Consider the following 20896-nt stretch of genomic DNA (forward strand, 5'->3'; position numbering starts at 1 on the left):
TACTAACCACCCAAATTAGCCACCCTTATTTACACCGTTTCCCCCTCTCCTCCCTACTTTGGCGCCCCCTCCCCCTTATTATCACAAAGCAAACTCCCCATAGGTAGCAATAGCACTATTAAACGCATCATCGATCGGCGCCAGCAAATTCTGCGCCGTGGCCTGTAACGCAGCGGGGACCTTCGCCACAACCGCAGCCCCAAAGCTATCCGTCGCGCTCTTCTCCGACTTCAAATTGAGGAGAATAACCGGTGACACAACGACCAGTTTGTCGAACTTGGGCTTGGAATTGACAATATTCGTCAAGGTGGATTCGACCATTGAGGCGAGCGAGATGGTCGATTGTGCTAGGGAGATGGCTTCCAGAAGAGTGAGGTTGGCGGAGGCTTGCGCGATGTGCGTTGCGGCGTTGATGTCGTTCAGCAGAGAGATGGAGTCGGTGAGCAGGCCCCCGACGTCGAGGAGGTCGAGGAGCGGGTTGTCGGGGAAGGAGGAGACGGTGCTGTTCAGCTTGACGGTTGCGTTGCCGATGGTTGTCATGGCTGCTACTATTGCCGCGCCGTCTGCCAAAGCTCTTGCAACGAGCAGAGAGATGGGGAGGAGAGAGATGTGCATTTTGATGTTTGTCTTTTTGGGGTGGAAAATGCTTGGAATGAGGTCTTTTTTTTGTTTTTGTGGAGATGGGTGAGGTGGGACGAGCCTCAAGGAGGGAAGGGAACACAAGAAGATATACTGCTCTTGCAAGCGGTGAAGATCATCCATCAGCTCGGTGAAAGGACCTTGTCCGTTGGATACCCCGCAAAGTACTGGCTTGTGATGCTGATGATCTGAACGATTCCGTACTCTCCTCCGCAAAACGTGCAAGGTTGTACAATCTTATTTCTTGGAACTGGGATGAAGGAACATCCTCATTGGAGGGAAATGTGCCGGAGAGAAGATGAAAGGGGAAAGCGATGAGAGGACTTTACGGGGTATGGGATAGGGGGAACAATAAGCACCAGGGATTCTGCAGGTACTGGGGACGGACGATTGGACAGTGACAGGGATGAAGATGGCGAAGATCGTGTGGAGAACCTTGCCTGCCGCGGCTTGGGCTGTGCGGTGGCGACATGTGACGCGTGGAGGAATAGATGGGGCAGAGTTTTGGGAGATTCGATGAGGTAACTCGTGGAAGGTAGAGACAGGATTGAGGCGCTTGCACTCGAATTTTCAGCAAAGAAGACATGGAGGTGTAAATGGAAGGCCTGGCTTGCTTGAGGGCATGTGAGACGCGAAAACGATGAAAAACGCGATCCCCTTCCCTTCCTTATCGGACAAAATGGACCGGAACATGAGAGAAAGCAAAGCTTCATGAAATCGAATACAAGATACGGTTCGGATCATTTACCATCGCAGTTGGCAGTTGGCAGTTGGCAGATGTCAAAAAGATTTCAAAGGATGAAAGACAGGGCGCTTCCGAGTCAAACTGTTTTCGGCTCAGTGTTCCAGTCACGTGAGCTTAGTCAGCAGCTAAGACATGCAATGCATGAGCTTGCAATTAGCATCAATCTAATTTATCTAAACCTAAACTCTATTCCTCGTCACTCTCTTTCGTTTGGAAGGAAGCAAGGGAAGTTATTTTATTGTTGGTTATGTCAGCACTCCTTCCTACAGTACTGTGAAGCGACTGATCCCTCTGCCTCCTGCTGCAGAGTTCGGCTTGCCACACCAGCCACTCAGAGGCTGCTTACAATTCCCTGTCTTGCGATTGGCCAGTGTGCAGCTCAGCTTTCCAGTTTGCCGTCGCCTCACAGTGTTGCGTGGTCTTCATGTTGTCTGCCAGCGACACACAGAATGACTCGCTTCCCCGTGCATTGGCCCATGAGGCAGGTGCCGCAGCCATAAGATGTCATTGCGAGCAGTCTGGCCTTTTAGTGAAAAGATGTCTTTCATCTTTGTGCCGCATGCAACCAGTTCTTTAAGAATGCTGCTCTCGCCATTGAACAACAGTCGCGTAAGAGTCACCGTTACTGCTGCCACGAGCAAACATTGAACGGGCCTGTACCTGGCGACATTTGTCTTTTCTGTAGCGCTCTGCGCTCAGTGCACTAGCTCGCCTTGGAGCCTTTCAAAATAGTTCGATATAAGAAGTTGAGATGACTTCTTCTTCCTTCCACAGCGAGAAGACTGCGGTCAATCCCCAACCTCCTTTCACGATGAGCTCCTCGAATACCACCCTCGACCCAACTGCAGAGCCTCGATCGGAGTTGGCTAAACAGGTCGAAGAAGATCATGCGGAGAGGCACTCGACCCATGGAGAAGTCCTTCGCGACATTATACTTGGCGTTGCTGATGGCTTGACCGTTCCGTTCGCCTTGACTGCCGGCCTCTCTTCGTATGTCCTCCTGTTCTCTTTTTTCTACCAATGCTAACAAGGTACAGACTGGGCTCTTCCAATTTGGTTGTCATCGGTGGACTGGCTGAACTCTTTAGCGGGGCAATCTCAATGGGTCTCGGCGCGTACCTGGCAGCTGTCTCGGACAGTGATCACTATGATGCTGAGTACGAGAGAGAACGAAGAGAGGTTGAGGCATTCCCCAAGACGGAGGAACGGGAGTGCTACGAGATCTTGGAAAAATACAACATCCCACATGACACCCTCACCCCTGTTATCAAAGCATTGGTTTCAGATGAGGCTCAATGGATTCAGGTACGCGCTCCTTCGGTTGGTATCCAGGCGAAACTAACGCATTTAGTTCATGATGGATTTCGAGCTCAAGCTTGAGAAGCCCAAATGGTATCGTAAATACGTCTCTGCTCTCACTATGGGTCTATCCTACTTGATTGGTATGCTCTTCTTCGTCCCTCCCTCCGACTTCCAGGACTGACAATCTCAGGTGGACTTATCCCGATGATTCCTTACTTCGCCATGTCCGACGTCACCCACGCCCTCTTCGTCTCCATTGGCATCACGGCCGTCGTCCTCCTCGTCTTCGGATACATCAAGAACTGGGTGACGGTTGGCACAAAGCGGTCTGCGTTCTACGGAGCTTTCCAGACGCTCATCGTTGGAGCTGCGGCGGCTGGAACCAGTTACGGAATCGTTCGTGGCCTGGATAGCGAGCATCCGGTTTCGACTCAGTGAGCGATGGAGGTGTCATGGCTTGACACCATCAGCTTCCGTGTCTCGGGGGTTTGACTAGAGAGCGTGGATTGCAATGGCTTCGACTGCTCACAATACCCCCTCGAGAGCGATGTTACGATTTGATGACTTTCCTTTCCTGGTGGCGTATTCGGCGGTACAACACTCATCTCAAGACAGGAATTTGCATTTGGAGGGCGTTTCGATTGTCTGTATGAGAACCAAAGAGAAAATAAACAAAACAGAAATGAAAACCAACATCTCCCGTGCCTTGTAACTCCTCCGGATCAATATCTTCAGCCCCGTGCCCCATACTGCCCATCATCTCGGGAGGATTAACCTTAGCTCTCCTCGATATATTGATCTGTAACGCCTTCAACGGTCTGCACCGCGAAGCGAGAGCTCTGCCATTGGCCAATTGCAGAGGGTCCGTGAGCGGGCTTTCCACGTGTCTCCTGTTCCCAACTAGGCCATTTACGTACAGATTATTAAATAGGGATAGGGGGTCCTGGTGGTCTGTATACTCCGGGAAGAATTGTTGTCAAGCCCTATCGAGCAGCGGGCAGCGATTGTCTCCTATGCAGTCCACCGCTCTCCACGTGCTCCAGTACCTGATGCTGTGCCTCTGCCATACAGCCCATACTGTACTGACTTTAGAACCCCTGATCTATCCCCTAGCTTGCCGCTCGCGCCCACATAAGCGATACCGTAGCAGGAAACGAGCACACCCCTCAACTCTAATACGGCTCTCGAAACAGAGAGGAAAAAGCATTTGTTTGCCTCCCAAACATCGAAAAAGCAAGTGTGCAACGTTTGCTCTGCAAACGTCGCCGTCCTTTGGCATTATTTATTGGACATTGGACAATTGACTCGCGAACACGAGAGACAGGGAGCAAGACTGCAGTTTTTCAGGGGCGTGAAAAAGGCGAGCAAGCGAGGGGATCGGCAGACAAGCAGCAATAATCACCACCTCCACTCCACTCCCAGCAGCCTGTGGTCTCACATCACAAAAATAATCTGTGCGCTCTGACTTCTTTCTCTCCACATCCATCCTAACCTCAACCTCAGTCGACAATCCCATCCAGACCCCAGTGTCCTCCACAACCTAGTTCTTCATCAGCAGATATCGATTAGCAGCCCGCAAACGAAACAAACATTCCTCATGAATCCGCCCCCCGCGATCCCGATAATCGACCAATCACGACCCCGTTCCTGAGCCCGCAGCGCGCTCTCGGAACATTCCTCGACTCTCCCTCGATTCTTCGACTAGAGCATAGAAAAGGGAGCAATGCCCTGGCAGCCCCTCCCACGCATCGCTTTCGCCGTCGCAACGTTTCCCTTCGCGGCCCACGAGCCCGCAGACCTCCCACTCGAGCTCGGCGACGAACTCTACATCATCGAGCAAGGCGGACGCAATGGGGACTGGTTCCGTGGATACCTGGTCGCGCCGCCGAGTTTGCTGGCAGGGTTGACGAGCGTGAAGGGGCAGACTCTGGAGGCGCGTGTTTTCTCTGGCATATTTCCAAGATCATGTGTGGAGGTCCGCGAGGTGCTGGGTGAGGATGAGGAGGGAGACGAGGAGGATGGGCAAGTGAATGGGGAAGCGCAGTCAGGGGGGTATAGGGGGAGCGGCGTCAATGCAGATGGGAGTCCGCTGGCCAGCCCGCTGAGCTCGCAGTTGCGCAAACGGGTCTCGGGCAGACCTTCGGGGGGGAAGGGAAGCAGGCCTGGGGGGAAGATCAAGAAGAAGAATCCGCAGCAGCAGCAGCAGCTCATGAATGGGAATCATGCTACGCTTGCGCTGTCTGTCAATGCCCCACGCGAGCCGGACCAACCTAAACCGCCAGCTCCAGTGCCGATGCTCAAGATTGGCGACGAGACGCCGACCTCTGCTTCCGAGCCGCTGGTGGACGAAATCGCGAGCTGTTTGAGGGAATGGCATTCTACGAATCTACATGAGTTGTTGTTAAGCAGGCAGTATCCGCTGCTGGATAAGATGTCTACACTGGTGCATGGTCTAGATTTGTCGAGGAGGCAGTTTCTCCACAATGTGCTAACAACACATGAGTTGGGCAGTTTGAGGGAGAAGACGGTCTGGGATTTGGTCAGGGGGAACAAGGTGTTTAATGGGGAGGTCGTTGTACGGGATCCGGCGCAACGGGGGAGAGTGCTGACGGGCGAAGACTCGGCGGTCGAAATCACGAAGCTGCAGTCTATGATGAGCCTACTGGACGAACGGCCGCAACCTCCTGCCAATGAGAACCCCACGTTATACCATTTGTTGATTGATGTTAAGGCTTTTGTGGGCGCGAATACCGAATCGACTACCTTGGTGTTCTTTCTTGCTTCAAAAACTCCGGGACAAGCTGCCGTGGCATTGAGCGAGAGTTATATTGTGGAGGTTCCACCAAGTGGCGCCCTGACAGGTTTGGCAAAGGCTGGGCAGATGCGGACACTTTTCACGAATCTTGCTTCGGCCGATATTGGAGACTTGCCCTCTACGGATACCGAGCTCTTTCTGGTAGTCAAAATTCGATCGACCGCGCAGGTCATTGCAGGCAAACCAGGTTCAAGGAGTGGCCTGGTATCAAGAGATGGCTCGACTACAAAAAGCGAGAAGTCTCAGTCTTCAGGTGGTGGAAGCAAGTCTGGACGACGAAGCCTGATGTGGGGCCAGAAATCACAAAGATCAGCATTCTCGAGAAATGCACCAATATCGTCCAAGCTGAACTCTCTCTCTGAGCATGAAGGTACAGATGATGGTCAAGATCCCCCAAGTACTGCCGATTCTCGAGGGCCTGCTGCAAGTGAGCAGAGAGGGACTGTCAGCCGAATCGTTAACAGAACAATGGGAATTGGAGCTCTGAAGGTCAATTCGATCATGAAGCAAGCAGATGAAGTGGAGTCTGTCATGACCATCTGGTCTCCGTCTATTGGTTTTGGGCACGAGAAGCAGGAAGATGGCTGGGAAGACGTTATCAAGGATTTGATGGAGAGCAAGTCGGGTCACTTCGAGAAAACACGAAGAGCAGAGCGGTTACAGATACATCTGAAGCCCTTCGAGAATCCGGATGCAGATGCGCTCATCAAAGCCACCCCAACCCTCCTCTCTGGGGTTGCCAGGACGAGTAAGATGGGCTTCTCGGGTGCTCCTACCAAGCCAAGATCAGATATCTATGTTACAATTGATGAGGCATTCTTACCTCGTCACGCTCTCCTCTCCCGGTCCGCTGGCAGCGCAACGCCGCTTTCTTCTGGTATCACCGGATCAAACCTTCAGATCACGTTGGAAGTCCGACGTGCAAACGGGGAACGAATGGAAGGCGCAATCTTCCCCTCATCAAATTCTGAATCTCAATCGACATGGGAATCCACGGCAGCTGAACGTGGCGATGGCTGGAACCAGAATCTTCGCCTTGCTATATCTCCAGGGGATGTTCCAGGCTCCCACATTGTCATGATGCTCTCCGATGCCCCGAATTCACCGTTTGCGATTTGTTACATGCCTCTCTGGGACCAAGGGGCTTTCATGCGCGATGGCCACCACAGCTTGCTGCTTTACAGATATGATGATACCACCAGCTCTACAAGGGGTAAAGGAGAAGGCAGAACCGGATATCTCAATCTGAATTGGAATGCGAGGGGCAAGGATGATGTCAGCAAGGACGAAGCTGTAACGGGGCCAATTGCCACACTCAGAGTGCAGACCTATCTTTGCAGTACTCGATTCTCGCAGGACAAGGTGCTCCTCGGATTGTTGAAATGGAAAGAGCAGCCACCAGGAGATGTCCAGGAACTGCTGAAGCGGCTAGTCTTTGTCCCGGAAATTGAAGTCGTGAAGCTGCTCAATGATGTCTTTGACGCCATCTTCGGCATCTTAGTTGAGAATACTGGCAATGACGATTACGAGGATCTCATTTTTAGTGCGTTGGTCACCGTTCTGGGCATTGTTCATGATCGTAGATTCAACCTCGGACCCCTGGTTGACCAGTATGCGGAGAACAAATTCAACTACCCTTTCGCGACGCCATGTTTGGTGAGATCTTTCACCCGATTGCTTGCGAAGCCTTCGGATCCGGATACCTCGAGGAAGTTGAGAGCGACATTTAAAGTTGTGAGACATATTCTCAAGTTCATCACCCATGCACGGGGCCAGCAGAAAGCCAAGGAAGCTGGGATCGGCATCATGAGCACATCTCCAGGTTTCACACGGCATCTGCGAGGTATCTTCAAAGCGCTGGATGGATTAATGCGAAACAATGCTCCAATTCTTGTTGGGAGTCAGACGTTGGCTGTTCAACACTTTCATACTTGGTTACCTGAACTCACGGGTCTGCTCAGCACAGAAGAGATTCTACATATCGCCATCGATTTCATGGACTCGTGTTCTGAGGTCAGGGGGAAGTTGATCCTGTATAAACTTGTCCTGGTCATCAACTACTCGAAGCTGGACCTCTTCTCGCACCCTGAGCAAAAGGCTGCCCTCAGCGCGAATACAGTTCGATGGATTGCACCCCATTGGGGCAAGACGGCAGAAGTCACTGAGCAGTGGAGAGAACAGGTCCGGCTCTGCTGCTCGATTCTGTCGACGCAAGTCGCTGGCCTTGGTCCCGAGATTCCGGACTACATTCCAAAGATTATCGACTCTTACCTCGCTCTCCAAGCACCCCCGAAACCGCCGAAGACGCGATTATCATTGCTCTTCCCAACCACATACCCCTTCCCGAGCAAGCCGATTTCGGGAGACTCTCAATTTGATGAGGTTCTCATCGAGCTGTCTGCTATCCTCTCAGCAATTTCCAACCGACCTGCTGGCATGCAGCTTGAGCTTGCTGAGGATGAAATGGCTACCCTTCTCGAAGACACGCTACATGTTCATCTCAGCATCCTGGAATGTGAAGCCTTCCCTGCAAATTGGCTGAGTGTGCATATCTACCACCACAAATCGACGATGAGGATTCTTGAATACCTTGCTGGGATCCTGTTGGAGTCGTTCCTACCACATCCTGACGAAGCCGAGAGCTACAACACTGAGCTGTGGAAGGTCTTCTTCACGGTTCTGCTGAAGCTGGTGGGTAGCGACGCCCTTGCTCTCGAGACATTCCCCGAGCAGAAACGAAGAGCAGTATGGAAGATTGCTGGTGATGTCAGAGAACATGGTGCTGAGCTTCTGCGGCATACTTGGGAAGCTATTGGATGGGAGACAAGTTTTGATGAGAAGCAAAGATACGGCTTGACGAAGATGGGTGGTTACCAAGTACAATATGTACCTGTGCTTGTTGGTCCCATCGTTGAACTCTGTCTCAGTGTGCACGAGGGTCTGCGAGGGGTCGCTGTCGAGGTTCTGCAAACGATGATTGTCAGCGAGTGGACTCTCAGCGAGGACTTGTCTGTTATCCAGACTGAGATGATTGATTGTTTGGATCGATTATTCAAGTCAAAACCGTTGACTGAAAGCATTCTTCAGAAGTTATTTATCAATGAACTTCTCGGTCTCTTCGATACTCTCGGTCAGGTTGAGGATGATCCGCTCTATGCTGGGTTGAAGGAACTGATAGCAACCATCCATGAATTCCTCGATCTCTTGGTGGCGGTACACAGTACCGATGTCACCGGCGAAGCTTCACACATGATTCATCGTCTACGACTCATGGAGTTCCTCCGGGATATGCAGAAAGAAGAGATATTTATCCGTTACGTCCACCAACTAGCACAACTCCAAGACGATGCTCGAAACCCCACAGAAGCAGGTCTTGCACTCCGCTTGCATGCCGACCTCTACGACTGGGACCCGACAAAAATCCTCCCGCCTCTCATCGACCCGGAATTCCCTGCTCAGTCACATTTCGAACGAAAAGAGAAGATCTACTTCGACATCATCAAGCATTTCGAAGATGGGGAAGCGTGGAGTAGTGCACTCAGCGCTTATCAGGAATTGCAAGAGCAGTACCAGAATAATGTGTACGATCTCCCCAAATTGGCGAGGACGCAACGAGCTATTGCAACCATCTACGAAACGATTTCCAAGAGCAATAAGCTGGTGCCTAAATACTTCCGCGTCGTGTACAAGGGGATGGGCTTCCCGCCATCTTTGCGCGATAAAGAGTTTGTATGCGAAGGTTCACCAACCGAGAGGACCACACAATTCACGGATCGCATGCAAGAACAGCATCCGTCTGCGCAGATCGTCACAAGTGGTGAGGTTGAGGACGTCGAAGGGCAATTCCTGCAGATCTCAGCACTATCACCGCACCGCGATCTCGAGCACCATGTCTTCCAGCGAGCGAGAGTTCCCCAAGTTGTGCGTGATTATCTTCTCTCAACCAACCCACAAGACTTCTCAGTGACCAGCAAGCGCAACACTTCTGGTCCAGTAACCGAACACAGCGCCGAGAAGATCATCTACAAGACCCTCGAGCCATTCCCAACCATCCTGCGGCGGTCAGAAATCATCTCCACCGACAGGATTCACCTCTCTCCCGTGCAAACAGCGCTCGAAAGAATCATCCGTAAGACGACAGAGATGGTGGTCGTCGAGAAGAAAGTCAGCGATGGGGAGGCGGACATGGCACCCTTACTCATCGATGCGCTGAATATTTCCGTGGCGGCGAACTCAGAGACGACTGTTGCGCGGTATAGGGAGCTACTACCGACCCTGATTGAGAATGGCGAGGTTGAGGAAGTGGAACTGAGTCCGCTTGAGAATGCGCTGAAGGTTGCGTTGATTGATCATGCTGTCATGATCAAGAGATGTCTTACTTTGCTTGGCAAGCTGCCAAAAGCTTCGCTGGCGGGCTCAAGTCTTACGGTCGAAGAGTTGAGTCAAAGTACATTCCCCATCCCACCCAACTTTGAGAATCAAAGCTGATAGAAGTAGATTTCGAATCAACTTTTGCCCCCGAACTAGCATCCTTCACATTCCCCCAAGCCGTTCGCGATCCGACACCAGTCCCAAGTTGGGCCATCTCCTCCCCCGTGCTCAGCGACCGCTCCCTCCGAAACTCGCAAATGCTCCGCGGCCTCCCGAACTCCAACACAAACGGTACCCTCGCCACACAAGCAACAGACATTCTCGATACGCCTGGCCACCGCACCGCTCGCTCTAGACTCTCCTTCCTGCAGCGAAAGCCAGTAGCGTCGAAAGAAGAACGGGAAGCGAATGAAGCCGTTCTCGTGAACGGGAACGGGAATGGGAACCGCAAATCCGGCCGTGGGAGAGGCAACAGTGAGGATGGCAGCGAACGTTCTCGCTCGAAGGAAAATCGAAAATCGTTCTTCAGTGGCGGAGGCGTTGGTTCCATCGGGCGTGGAAGGGGAAGGGAGTTGAGTGAGCAGAGTGAGTGGGTTACTGAGAGTGATTTTGGGACTGCTAGACGAAGCTCGTCCGAGCAGAGACCGAAGACTAGTGGAGGGAAGAGTGGGAAGAGTGGGAAGGGGGGGAGAGGGGAGGCAGGGGGGCTGAGTCGAGAGGGCTCAGTTGGGTCAAGGGTGGGGAGTGTACGGAAAAGGCTAAGCAGGTTGACGTTAGGGAAGAAGACTAGTAAGGCGAGTGTGCTGGTTGGGAGTGTTGCTGAGGAGGAGTAGACTCCCTTGATCTTGGGTGCATGGACGTCAAGGGGTGATTTGGGTACATACCAACGAATTGCGGGATAGGATACAGATGCAGATTTTCAGCGTGGAGCTGGGGGATATTACTTTGTTATGTTTATGTTTGGGATACGGATGGATCGAATACCCGATGTCGACTTCTTTTCTTGTTCTTTTGTTGGTTGGTTGGCCTGGGATTTGGTGGTTGTAGATGAAAGAAAAAATTTTCAGCGCTCAGGGGAAGGAAGAGAAAAGGGAAAAGGAAGAGCGATATAATAGATGAGTCTTGGTGTCTATAATGAGATGAGATTCTTCACCACATTACCTGGCTTGTCTTCTGTAGTTTTGCGTTGAATCACGTGTCTCCAACCAATCGTCCGGTTTATCCTTTTCTCATATACCCTTCTCCCACGCATCGCAGAACATGGCCCAGCCCTCGTGGCCATGCTCACGTCTCCCATTCCTGGGCAAGCCCTTCTCGGGGATGAAAGAATGCGTGCAATATTGCTCGTCTCTATCACAGACGCCAGAGCTAAGTTCAGCCAAGGATGCATTCCCTTCGGTCAGTGGGTGGAGGAGGGTTTGTAGGTGATGCTGATGCGCTGGTCGAAGGGCAAGAGGGAAGAGGCATCGTTGCAGTCATTGGAGAGGGAACCTTTAGGAGTGTGGAGACGGGGACGAGTTGGGCATCTGGAGATTTGGGCGGATCCGCTGAGTGCTTGGGTTGCTGTTGGGAGAGGAGAGGTTGTTGAGCAGTGAGGTTCCATGTATAGCAGCTAAGGTGAAGGAGATACCAAAGAATATAGAGTAGAACGAAATGCAGTGGAGGAAGTGATGGAATTGATTGTACTTCTAACTTGAAGATCAACGAGGGTGTATGCGTTAGGTTTGCAACTGTATTGGACTTTGGAAACAATGCAATGCTCCGAAGACTTCGGTCAAGCGTCCGATTTTGTCCGACCAGAAAGTGTCATAGTTCAAATCCTCCGCAAAAAAAAATAGAATTCTTCCAGTCGAGACTTAAGATCTGCTTAACGATCTTCCTGAGTTCGTCTACTTCGAGTACTCTTCTGGCATTCTGCGGATCGGAATCGAGAATAACTTCCCCCACTGCTCGTTTCTCTCCATATATACACGGCGGAATGAGTCACGACCTGTTGAAGCCGAGAATACTCAAGCATTGTTTGGTCATTGTATCCTCTGTTTGGGTTGCACCTGGGCGCACAATGGTGAAGATCTTCTTCCGGGTTTTAAGTGTCGTTTCGTCTCCACACAAATCGGTAAGGATCCCGTCTATATCCTCTCCGCCGTCGCAATCTGGAAGGTAGTCTAGATGAGGGACACGGCTGAGCCATTCAAGAATGGGATCATCTGGATAACTGTGGTTTTGCAATGAATACATGTAAAAGAACGCCCGCAAGTGCATCTAGTTCGCGGCCTTCATAATCGTCAATTTTTAGAAGGAGATAGAGATCGCAAACGCTGCCCAACCCGGCCAAGTGTCTTCCGCAGAGTATCTCTTGCCCTCGAAACTCGCCTATCTGCCATTATTCTTGTTCCAACGGGCATTGCTGATATAAGATACTGCTTGGCGTTGTCCACTACAAGTTGTTCGTCAGCCGAGTTGCAATCAAAAAAAGAGTTTCTTGATGGGGACTTACGTTGGTGCAGTTTGTTTACGCGATCTTCAACCTCCTCGAAGGAAAGATTTGTCATTGCAAAGGCAATTGCTAGGTACTCTTTTGGCCTTTCATAAGCCGGACCTTGAGTTTGCGCCAGGGGGATGCCGAACAGTTTCTTGCTCACAATGAGGTTGCGGATTTTGAGGTACTTGTCGAGTTGTTCTCGGGCTGTTGCAGAAACATTCAAGTCGGTCTGCTTTCTTTCCGCAACCTTCTTTTGAAGCCAGCCTTCGACATCGAACTTTCTTGCATCCCCCAAATTTAGATCTGCCATTTGCGCAAAATCAGTAGCGAGATTGACAAGAAAGTCTCGGTAATCTAGAGCGCTGTCCATGTAGTCAAGGGTCATGTCGTCGAAATTGTCGTCTCCTTGGAGAAGGGATCGCAGTAGAGCATGAAGAACTATATTGTTTCCCGAATTATCGGCGCCGGGAAAGGTGTTCATGTAGACAAAAGCTCTTTCTCGCAGAATGTTGAGCTTTGGGTCTCCACCAGTCAGTTGCTTGGCCCCCTCAAATAGAGATATTTCTGGGCCACTCGGGGCACTTCTCAACATCTCCCATCGGCTTTGGTAGTTAACCAGCGGGAAGCTGGTCCGTCTCCGCCATGCAATATCCCAGTTGTCATCTTTCGCCGCAAATGTAATCCCGTGTCTTTGCTCAAACGTAAAGCCAGGGTCGAGATCTCTCATTGCTTCGTAAACGGATTTGGCGAGGCTGATGTATGTGGGTTCACACCGGATAGATTCTCCATCGTCGGTTTCTTTGACCACCGAGTCAAATGCCTCGCACATATGGGCAAATCCCGGAGTCTTTTGTGAAGTGGCCATCAAAGCGTTCATCACAGCTGTAGCGAAGATGCTCCCTCCTGCCCGTTTCCCAATTGACTGACTCGTAGCCCATGCCCAACTGAGTTGCTCAGCACTGGCCGCTGTCATTCCGGATATGTTGAAAGGGAGCGAAGGCTGAAATGGCCGAACTCTTGGTTTCGTCACCCAACCGCCCGAGTAGCAAGATGTTATCATGAGAGTCACATTAACGTCTTTCCTCAAACACTTTTCGAATTCCCCCATCACAAGTCGAGGGGCATTGCGTTGGAAGTCACCACCAATTGCAACTCCATGATCGTCGCTATCACCATGCCCGAAAACGAGAACAAGAACTGGCTGATTGTGTTCTGCTGCATTCTTGATTTCATCCTTCAACGTGGACAGGAATCTTTCGAGGAGTTGCATCGAGTTGATGATTCGAATATTGCCACACTTCTCGAGATCATCCAGCATTGCTAAATCGAGAACGACTCGTCGATCACGGTGCCGATGTCCGTGAACGAACTCTTTATAATTTGCAACGAGGCTTCGTGGATTGGCACAGGTCAGCCAGACTTGGTTTGCGGAACGGAACTTTGCTGGAAGGAAAAGAAGTCAGTTTCATTTTCACGAAACGGACCGGGAACTTACGGCTGTCTTGAAGAAGATGATGATACAAGAAAAAATCCGAGAAGATCCACCCATCTTTATCGGGACTACCATAGCCTGTCGTGTCAGATGCGCCACAAACCGCGATGATTCTGGTGTTTGGTTGAACATCAGGAGGGCAGTGGGAAGCGAATTCGTCGTTCACGAAGCCTCCAAGATTGCCTTCTCCTCTTCCAAACCCGCGGAAGTCACCGGGCTTGAGGGTTTGGGGAATCGACATGATGAGACGTGGAAATATGGCTGAGGATGTTGGAATGTGTTCCTGATATCGAAAGGAGAATGTGTCGAAGAGTTTGACTGAGCTGGTTGGTGTTCTGGATTCTGGAATGTTGTTGAAAGAAGAAGAAGAGGAAAGTTGGAAGCGAAGTGAAAGGCTCATCTTTACAGAAGCTTCAATCTCACAAATTCGTGGTTGCCATGAATCATATTTTCTGGATTCGTTTCGGGCACTCTGGAACCATTCGAAAATGGACTAATTGGAAAGGGCTACCGTGGACGCGCCTTCCTTAGCGAGCTACACTAGCTGTACTTATCACCCCTCACACACCATCAATTGATATCATTATCTCCCCCAATTATCTGCTACCCTGTCTTTTTGGCCAAAAACTGGTAAAATACGGCTCCCACCTCACCATTTTTGGTTTGAGAACCGGAACTTCATTCGGAAATTGCCTGATTGGCAAGAACTGGTCCGCTAATATGCCTAAAACGGGCAGGGTATGGCATCTGTTGAATTCGTGGTACACTAGCCTGGCTAGTCTATTATTCCTTCCAGCACAGGCTCAACCACTAATTTAGTTGTCCACACTCTCATTTATCATGTGTCACTTGCGAGAGCTTATTAGTTCATTAACATCGTCATTTAATTCGTTATGTACGGAAAGAATGTTCACTAGAACGGTTGTGTTTGGACTCGACGTGATCGACTATTCCGATGAGAAGTTCACCAGCTAGTGCTAGGAGATGGGACTCAATGGCTTGTGCTGTGTTGGCAGCGCTTTGGCTTTTTTATGTTTTGATTTGTAGGGAACTAGCCATTATACTACAGTCGGTCCGATCCAAAAGCGACAAAACGGTCGCTCTTTTACGCCCATAATAACTTTTTGACCACAACCCCAATTAATTAATACTAAGTAATGCGATTATAGAGTAGAACCAGGCGAAAAATACCTATTAATTAGATTTTTAATATAATTTGTGGTTTATTAATAATCGAGGTTCAAAGTATACGGACCCTTTTTACTTTTTTTTATTTTTCCTTATATAAAACGCTAATATATTTGCTTGCTAAGGTTACGTAATCCCGGACTTCAGAGAGAGATTGCAGTATCTTACTAGCCTTATTATTAATATAATAATAATAATTAAGCCCTATAAGCTTAATTAAACCTTCCTAAATACTAAATATAGCTTTTTCTAGTATTATATATATTATATATATAGTAGGGCCCTAATTATATGGGTTTCAAGCTAACTTTTGGCCGAACTAAATCCATAAACCTTACTTATTACTTAGCTACCTTCTTTCCCTTACTTTTATATATTATCCTATTTGTCTATTACTTTTTTAGATATTATTCTATAGTATTTTTACTTCCGTATATACCAAGTAGCTTGTTTAATACTTAATTCCTTCCGATATATATCTATCTAGCGGAATATATGGTTACAAAATCTTCATATAGTCTTAATTAAATAAGATTCAAGTGCCTCTATTATTTTAATTTTAGTATCTGGGAAGCTAGCCTTCTTTACTTAATAATATCGAGTTTTGCTATATCCCTAGTATATCTTAATTAGGTTAATTTCGCAGTAAAACTTCGGTAAAAATACTGCCTTATATTCCCGATCTATAATAAGCTCTTTAACTTGGGACTTCTCTTTAAAGAAGTCTTGGTAATTTAATAGTATACAAGCTAAATAGTACGTTTATTCGATAGCAGGAGGGTATTTAAGGGATATAGTATACTTAGTACTCTTTGAATATTTAAATCTTAAGCCAGGTATATTATAATCTTGCTTAATAAGAATCTATTCCATATCCTTAGGCTTTCTTTCTCTATTCGGATTAAGTTACTAAAGGACTTGAATAGTGCCCTATAATTCCGGAATTATATACTCTAGTAAAAAGTATATATCCCTTCTATAGGCCTTAATATTACCCTTTTTAACCCCTCCTAGTGCCTTATTTATACTAAAGGCATTTAGTATACCTTTACTATACGAAGCATATATAGAGAACTAATTAAATATTAGAATAGCTATATAGTTTGAGTGCTTCTATTCAAATATATTAAGCGTTCTAGTAATCTGTACTAGTAGCTATTTTATATCCTACTAGGGGTCCCTATTTGAGCCTGGATATATAATTTTGCAGGTATCCAAATCGGGATTATCCGGAATAAAAATGCCTTTATTATTTGGTACTCTAATACGCTCTTTAGGGCCTACGAATTCAGAATCATGAATTAGCCTTCCTTTATTCTTTCCGGGCATTTTTTACTAATTATTTACTAGCCAGAGGCTCTTTTTATAGTTATACCTATAGAAATAACTCTTATTATAGAAATATATTACGTATATCTGAACTCTAATTAGAAATAGAGGTTAAATTATATATTACGTACTAGCTTTATCTTCCTTATATTAAACTATATATAATAAAAGCTTCTTTATTAATAGTAAAAACACCTCTTAATAATACTAAATTATATTAGGGCATTCGTATCTATCCATATAAAGCCCTTTCTTAGTCTTATGGTAATAAAAGCCGAGTCTAGAGAGCCATAAGTAAGCTATACTACAAGTAATAGGCTTTTCTATTATTAATAATAATCGGGATAAAATCTCCTAATTAATGGCATTTAGGAAATCGTTTAGTAATATTATTCCAAGCTTTTAATTAATTAACCAAGTACGGCAAGCTAAAAAAATATCCTTATTATCCAGATAGGAGGTACTAGCTCTTTTACTACTCCTAGTTTCCTATAGAATGCCATGCCACTATTAATAGTAATTAAATAGCCCCCTAATTCGCCGAGCTAGTATCTTTCTATTATTAAAGTAATAATTACTAGAAGCTACTAAGAGTAATATATTAACTTTTCCAAGTTAATATTGCCCTAGCTTTAGAAGCTATTGAGTATATTACCAGAGTAAGTATAAGTCAGTAATTATATATAGAGTATATAGCTCTTTGGTTTAAGCTAACTTAATATCTATATTATTAAGGACTTCTTAGTAAGTTATTCGTATATCTAGAGCTTTATTATCTCCGCAAGTATTCCAAATAAGGGCATTTAAAAGTAGCTTATTAGTTCTATTATCTTTATTTTTAAGCCTTTGCTCTTCCCTTAATTATATATCCCTAAAGATATTAATTAGTCTCCTAATAATATCGAATTATAGCTTCTTTTATTTAAGGGGTAGTATAATTATAGGAGTCTTAAGCCTACTAGATTATTCTATAACTTGAGTATCTTTTGCCTTCTAATTATATATATATCTTTATTAAGTTCTTAATAGCTTTACTAATTCCTTTATTATTTTAGAGAAATAGGAGCCTCTGAAAGCTAGAAATAATATTAGTATACTTATATTATAATATAAAAATAAGAAAATAAAATATGAAACTTACTAGTCTATTCTATAAGTCTTTACTCTTACTATATGAATATAGGCTTCTCCAAAATAATCGTCTTATTACTACTAATAAAAAGCTTCCGCTAAACCCAAAAGAGTATCGAATCTTTAAGCTCTACTTTATTACTTGGTTCAATATCTGAATTATCAGAATTATCCTCTATATTAGAGGGTTTCCCATACCATTCGTTAATAGTCGCTTGGATTACAGCTTCTTTAGCTAGGGTGAGAACTATAATTAAATCAAGAGTTAAATTAGCTTGCTTGCGTTTCTGAAGCCTTATAGAGGTAGCTATTAGAAGTATATAAAAGGGGCACTTAATTAGGTTTGTGGTTATTAAGGTATTAATATAATTATAGAAGAGCGGTCAACTTAGGGGGGCAGTCACGTAACAACCAAAGTAAAAAAACGACCATATAAAACGCCAATATATTTGCTCGCTTAATCACGTGCATTATAACTTCCTTAATAATAAAGATATTATAATTTTGAGAACATAGAATTAATTCCTATAGTATATAGTATAGTTTTAATTAATACGATTTATATCAATTAGTACTGTGGTGGTTTTTTTTTTGTTTTGTCGCTTTTGGATCGGACCGACTGTAATTCCGGGAGTTCTAAAGCTTATCTCTACTAATACTGGGGGCTTACCTAACCTTATAGGCTAGAGGCACCCAGTCGCGCGCCGGAGGCGCGCAACTACGTGCGGAGCGCATTCATATACGGAGCATATTTATATTTAGGTAGAGTTATAAGTATAGAAAATGAAGCTATTCGCAAGGCTTAGCGAAAGGCATACCCTAGAGAGGAGCAGTGGACGTGCGTCATATCTAAAAAAGCGAGTGCGCGAGCAGGGCCGCTAGATAGCAAACAAGAAATAAGGCATTTAATGGAAACCCCCAGAGAATCAATTATTTAGGAACGTGGGAGGTCAGGAGGGCCAAAATAATTCTCTCTTTGCATTACCACCCTTCCAGGGCTGCCCTGAAAGGGTGCTTACATGTATTTAAAAAGAGTTGAGGTCAAAAACTACTACTTTGGGCGAACGACCCTGGTTTGGGAATCCTACGCGAGCTTAATAGGGGGTTTTGCAGGGGCCCACTGGATTTTATATCTATCCCTTCGTCTGGCAAGAAGTGGTCCGTACTAGCAGGGGGGCCTGGCTCAGGGCGAAAAGGCGTGCCTTTACTTACGGTAGAAACTTATTAGTCATTTATCGCCTTTTCGCCCTGAGCCAGGCCCCCCTGCTAGTACGGACCACTTCTTGCCAGACGAAGGGATAGTGCTGAGAAGACATTGCACGACAGGCACAGCCACAAAATTCGCTTCACGATGTTGCACACCACCAAAGCAAGCCTACTGCGGAAAGTAAAAGCGGCACTTAGTTTCAATGTCCAAAGTCGGGGTTGGACTTTTGTCTCACCTTTTTTCGTCGAATATAGTATTTTGAAATTTCAGAAAGATTCCAAGACGTAGAATTTGAGCATCTTAAGAGTCGAGGGGAGAAGAGTAGAATATATAGATAAGCGTTAAGATATACAACTTTGACTTGTGACATTGAAAATCAGTACCTCTTTGTCTTCCACGAAGTAAGCTTGTTTTCTAACTACTCCCGATCTTTAAAAACCAATCATTACCTAAACGCGGATCTGTTTATTATAAGATTAAGTCGATATAAATAGTTGATAAGATCTTGAAATTGAATAGAGCGAATACACTTGAGCAGATCTAAGACGGAGCTGAGCTGTGTCTAAGCCCAGGCGCTGGCCACTTGAGACATACTACCAGGAAAACAAACATTAAGGTGTTATAAAGATATCCCTCTCAATTAATACCTATCTTTAGAGCATCGTCTAATGTAAATGTATCGTTGTTCTGCAACATCCCTTGGAAGTTCAAGTTTTTGACCCCTGTACGAAAAGTATTGTTCCACCTCAGACATCCCAAGAACTACACTCTGCAAGACTTCCGGCAGCACTGGCCAAATGATTTGCAGATTTCGCTCCGTATGCTGATAGTTGTTGAATAACTCAAGAGCAGCAATACATTGCTCCTGATTAAGAGCCTTTGCTGGGTCTTTCTTTTTGTGTTGATTTCGGCCACACGCACTTGAAACTATTAATAAAGCAAGTATCAAATTGCAACATACCAACTTACACCGAGTGGTCTGAATCCCTAATACATGTGCGATAACAGGAACAGTCGCCCATGATCGACTTGAATAGGTCGGATACTTCGACTTGCTCTTTCTTTAGAGCCCATGGCTGCGACGAATACTCGGATGTCATGATCATGTCAAAACATGTCAAAGCGTCTTGACACCATGCGTGGCTGGTTGGATTCGATCGAAAATGACCACCATGGCGCTCCTCATAAGCTTTCAGTTGAGCCAAAGTCCGATCGATCATATTAAAAGCCGTCAAAACATAGGTCCCTCTCCAGTATATGTTAGGCTTTTCGTGGCTGATTCGTGGCATATTATACAAGCACGGTGTCGGCCCACTACTTGTTGTCATCCCAACACTTAGCACCCACGCCCCTCGCTGTATATGGCCGCTATGTTTTGTCGGAAAAGGGAGTATGACGCCTCCAGTAGTTTCAAATTGTTCCCGGTAGAATGGTGGGTATCCCTCGATAATTCGATCGATTTCGAATTTAGTAAGTTGTGTGTTGGTCGGCATCGGACCCGATGTTGGGAGATGAAGAGTCACTAGACCACGAGAACGTTGAATTTCTAGTAATGTCACCGCATCCTCAGTCTCACAACCTCGACATACGTCGGTTGTAAGCAGAAGGAATGCTTTGAGGGTTTGGATGTCTGTTTGGATGTAGTCCTCGTTCAGGGCGGGCTGATGGGGCTTTTTGGCAGTATACTTGGCAACGTCCGAGTCCGCGTTCATGAAGCAGCAAGCGCGGTTGAAAATTTGGCCCAGCGTTTGATCCCAGCAGCCTGTTACACTGTGAAGTCTGGTTGATCGAACGTTGACATGTGAACATCCTCGCGGATCGCACAGATGAAGTAGCCCCTCCTGGACATCACCCCATAGGAACCGTCGACAACGACCTTGAGCAGGCCAGATCAGACAATTTAACCACCTGGAGGCTTTCTCCAGGAATACAGTCGGTCCGACCCAAACACGACAAAACGGTCGCTCTTTTACGCCCATAATAACTTTTCAACTACAACCTTCATTAATTTATACTAAGTAATATGATTATAGAATAGAAGCAGGCGAAAAATACCTATTAATTGGATTTTTAATATAATTCGTGATTTATTAATAATTAAGGCCTAAAGTATACCGACTCTTTTTACTTAATTGATTTTTGACTATATAAAGCGCAAAAATATTTGCTTGCTAAGGTCACGTGAGCCCGGACTT

General features: G+C 46.7%; 6 protein-coding genes across 6 annotated transcripts; 3 read left to right on the plus strand and 3 right to left on the minus strand.

Annotated features, from left to right (window-relative positions):
• Positions 1–81: 81 nt before the first annotated feature.
• K444DRAFT_646739 (putative antigenic cell wall galactomanno protein) lies at positions 82–615 on the minus strand (the record flags this gene model as incomplete). Its single annotated transcript, XM_024885239.1, has 1 exon — positions 82–615. The coding sequence occupies one exon, from the start codon at positions 613–615 to the stop codon at positions 82–84; it is 534 nt and encodes a 177-aa protein (XP_024730491.1).
• Positions 616–2195: 1580 nt separating this feature from the next.
• On the plus strand, positions 2196–3124 carry K444DRAFT_541279 (DUF125-domain-containing protein; the record flags this gene model as incomplete). The annotated part of the gene is made up of 4 exons (XM_024875782.1): positions 2196–2374; positions 2422–2689; positions 2736–2826; positions 2877–3124. 4 exons carry the CDS (start codon positions 2196–2198, stop codon positions 3122–3124), a joined length of 786 nt encoding a protein of 261 aa, XP_024730492.1.
• A 1027-nt stretch (positions 3125–4151) lies between these two features.
• Positions 4152–11038, plus strand: K444DRAFT_571599 (uncharacterized protein). The gene is made up of 2 exons (XM_024877320.1): positions 4152–9948; positions 9999–11038. Exons 1-2 carry the CDS (start codon positions 4410–4412, stop codon positions 10703–10705), a joined length of 6246 nt encoding a protein of 2081 aa, XP_024730493.1. The 5' UTR covers positions 4152–4409; the 3' UTR covers positions 10706–11038.
• Positions 11039–11132: 94 nt separating this feature from the next.
• On the plus strand, positions 11133–11300 carry K444DRAFT_541453 (uncharacterized protein; the record flags this gene model as incomplete). The annotated part of the gene is made up of 1 exon (XM_024875797.1): positions 11133–11300. One exon carries the CDS (start codon positions 11133–11135, stop codon positions 11298–11300), a length of 168 nt encoding a protein of 55 aa, XP_024730494.1.
• Positions 11301–12089: 789 nt separating this feature from the next.
• On the minus strand, positions 12090–14087 carry K444DRAFT_599434 (uncharacterized protein; the record flags this gene model as incomplete). Its single annotated transcript, XM_024878574.1, has 3 exons — positions 12090–12309; positions 12370–13792; positions 13839–14087. The coding sequence occupies 3 exons, from the start codon at positions 14085–14087 to the stop codon at positions 12158–12160; spliced, it is 1824 nt and encodes a 607-aa protein (XP_024730495.1). The 3' UTR covers positions 12090–12157.
• Positions 14088–19336: 5249 nt separating this feature from the next.
• On the minus strand, positions 19337–20413 carry K444DRAFT_700866 (uncharacterized protein; the record flags this gene model as incomplete). Its single annotated transcript, XM_024888026.1, has 2 exons — positions 19337–19621; positions 19671–20413. 2 exons carry the CDS (start codon positions 20411–20413, stop codon positions 19342–19344), a joined length of 1023 nt encoding a protein of 340 aa, XP_024730496.1. The 3' UTR covers positions 19337–19341.
• Between the last annotated feature and the right edge of the window lie 483 nt (positions 20414–20896).

The sequence above is a fragment of the Hyaloscypha bicolor genome, assembly GCF_002865645.1.
Source record: "Hyaloscypha bicolor E unplaced genomic scaffold K444scaffold_142, whole genome shotgun sequence".
Classification (NCBI taxonomy): Eukaryota; Fungi; Ascomycota; class Leotiomycetes; order Helotiales; family Hyaloscyphaceae; genus Hyaloscypha; species Hyaloscypha bicolor.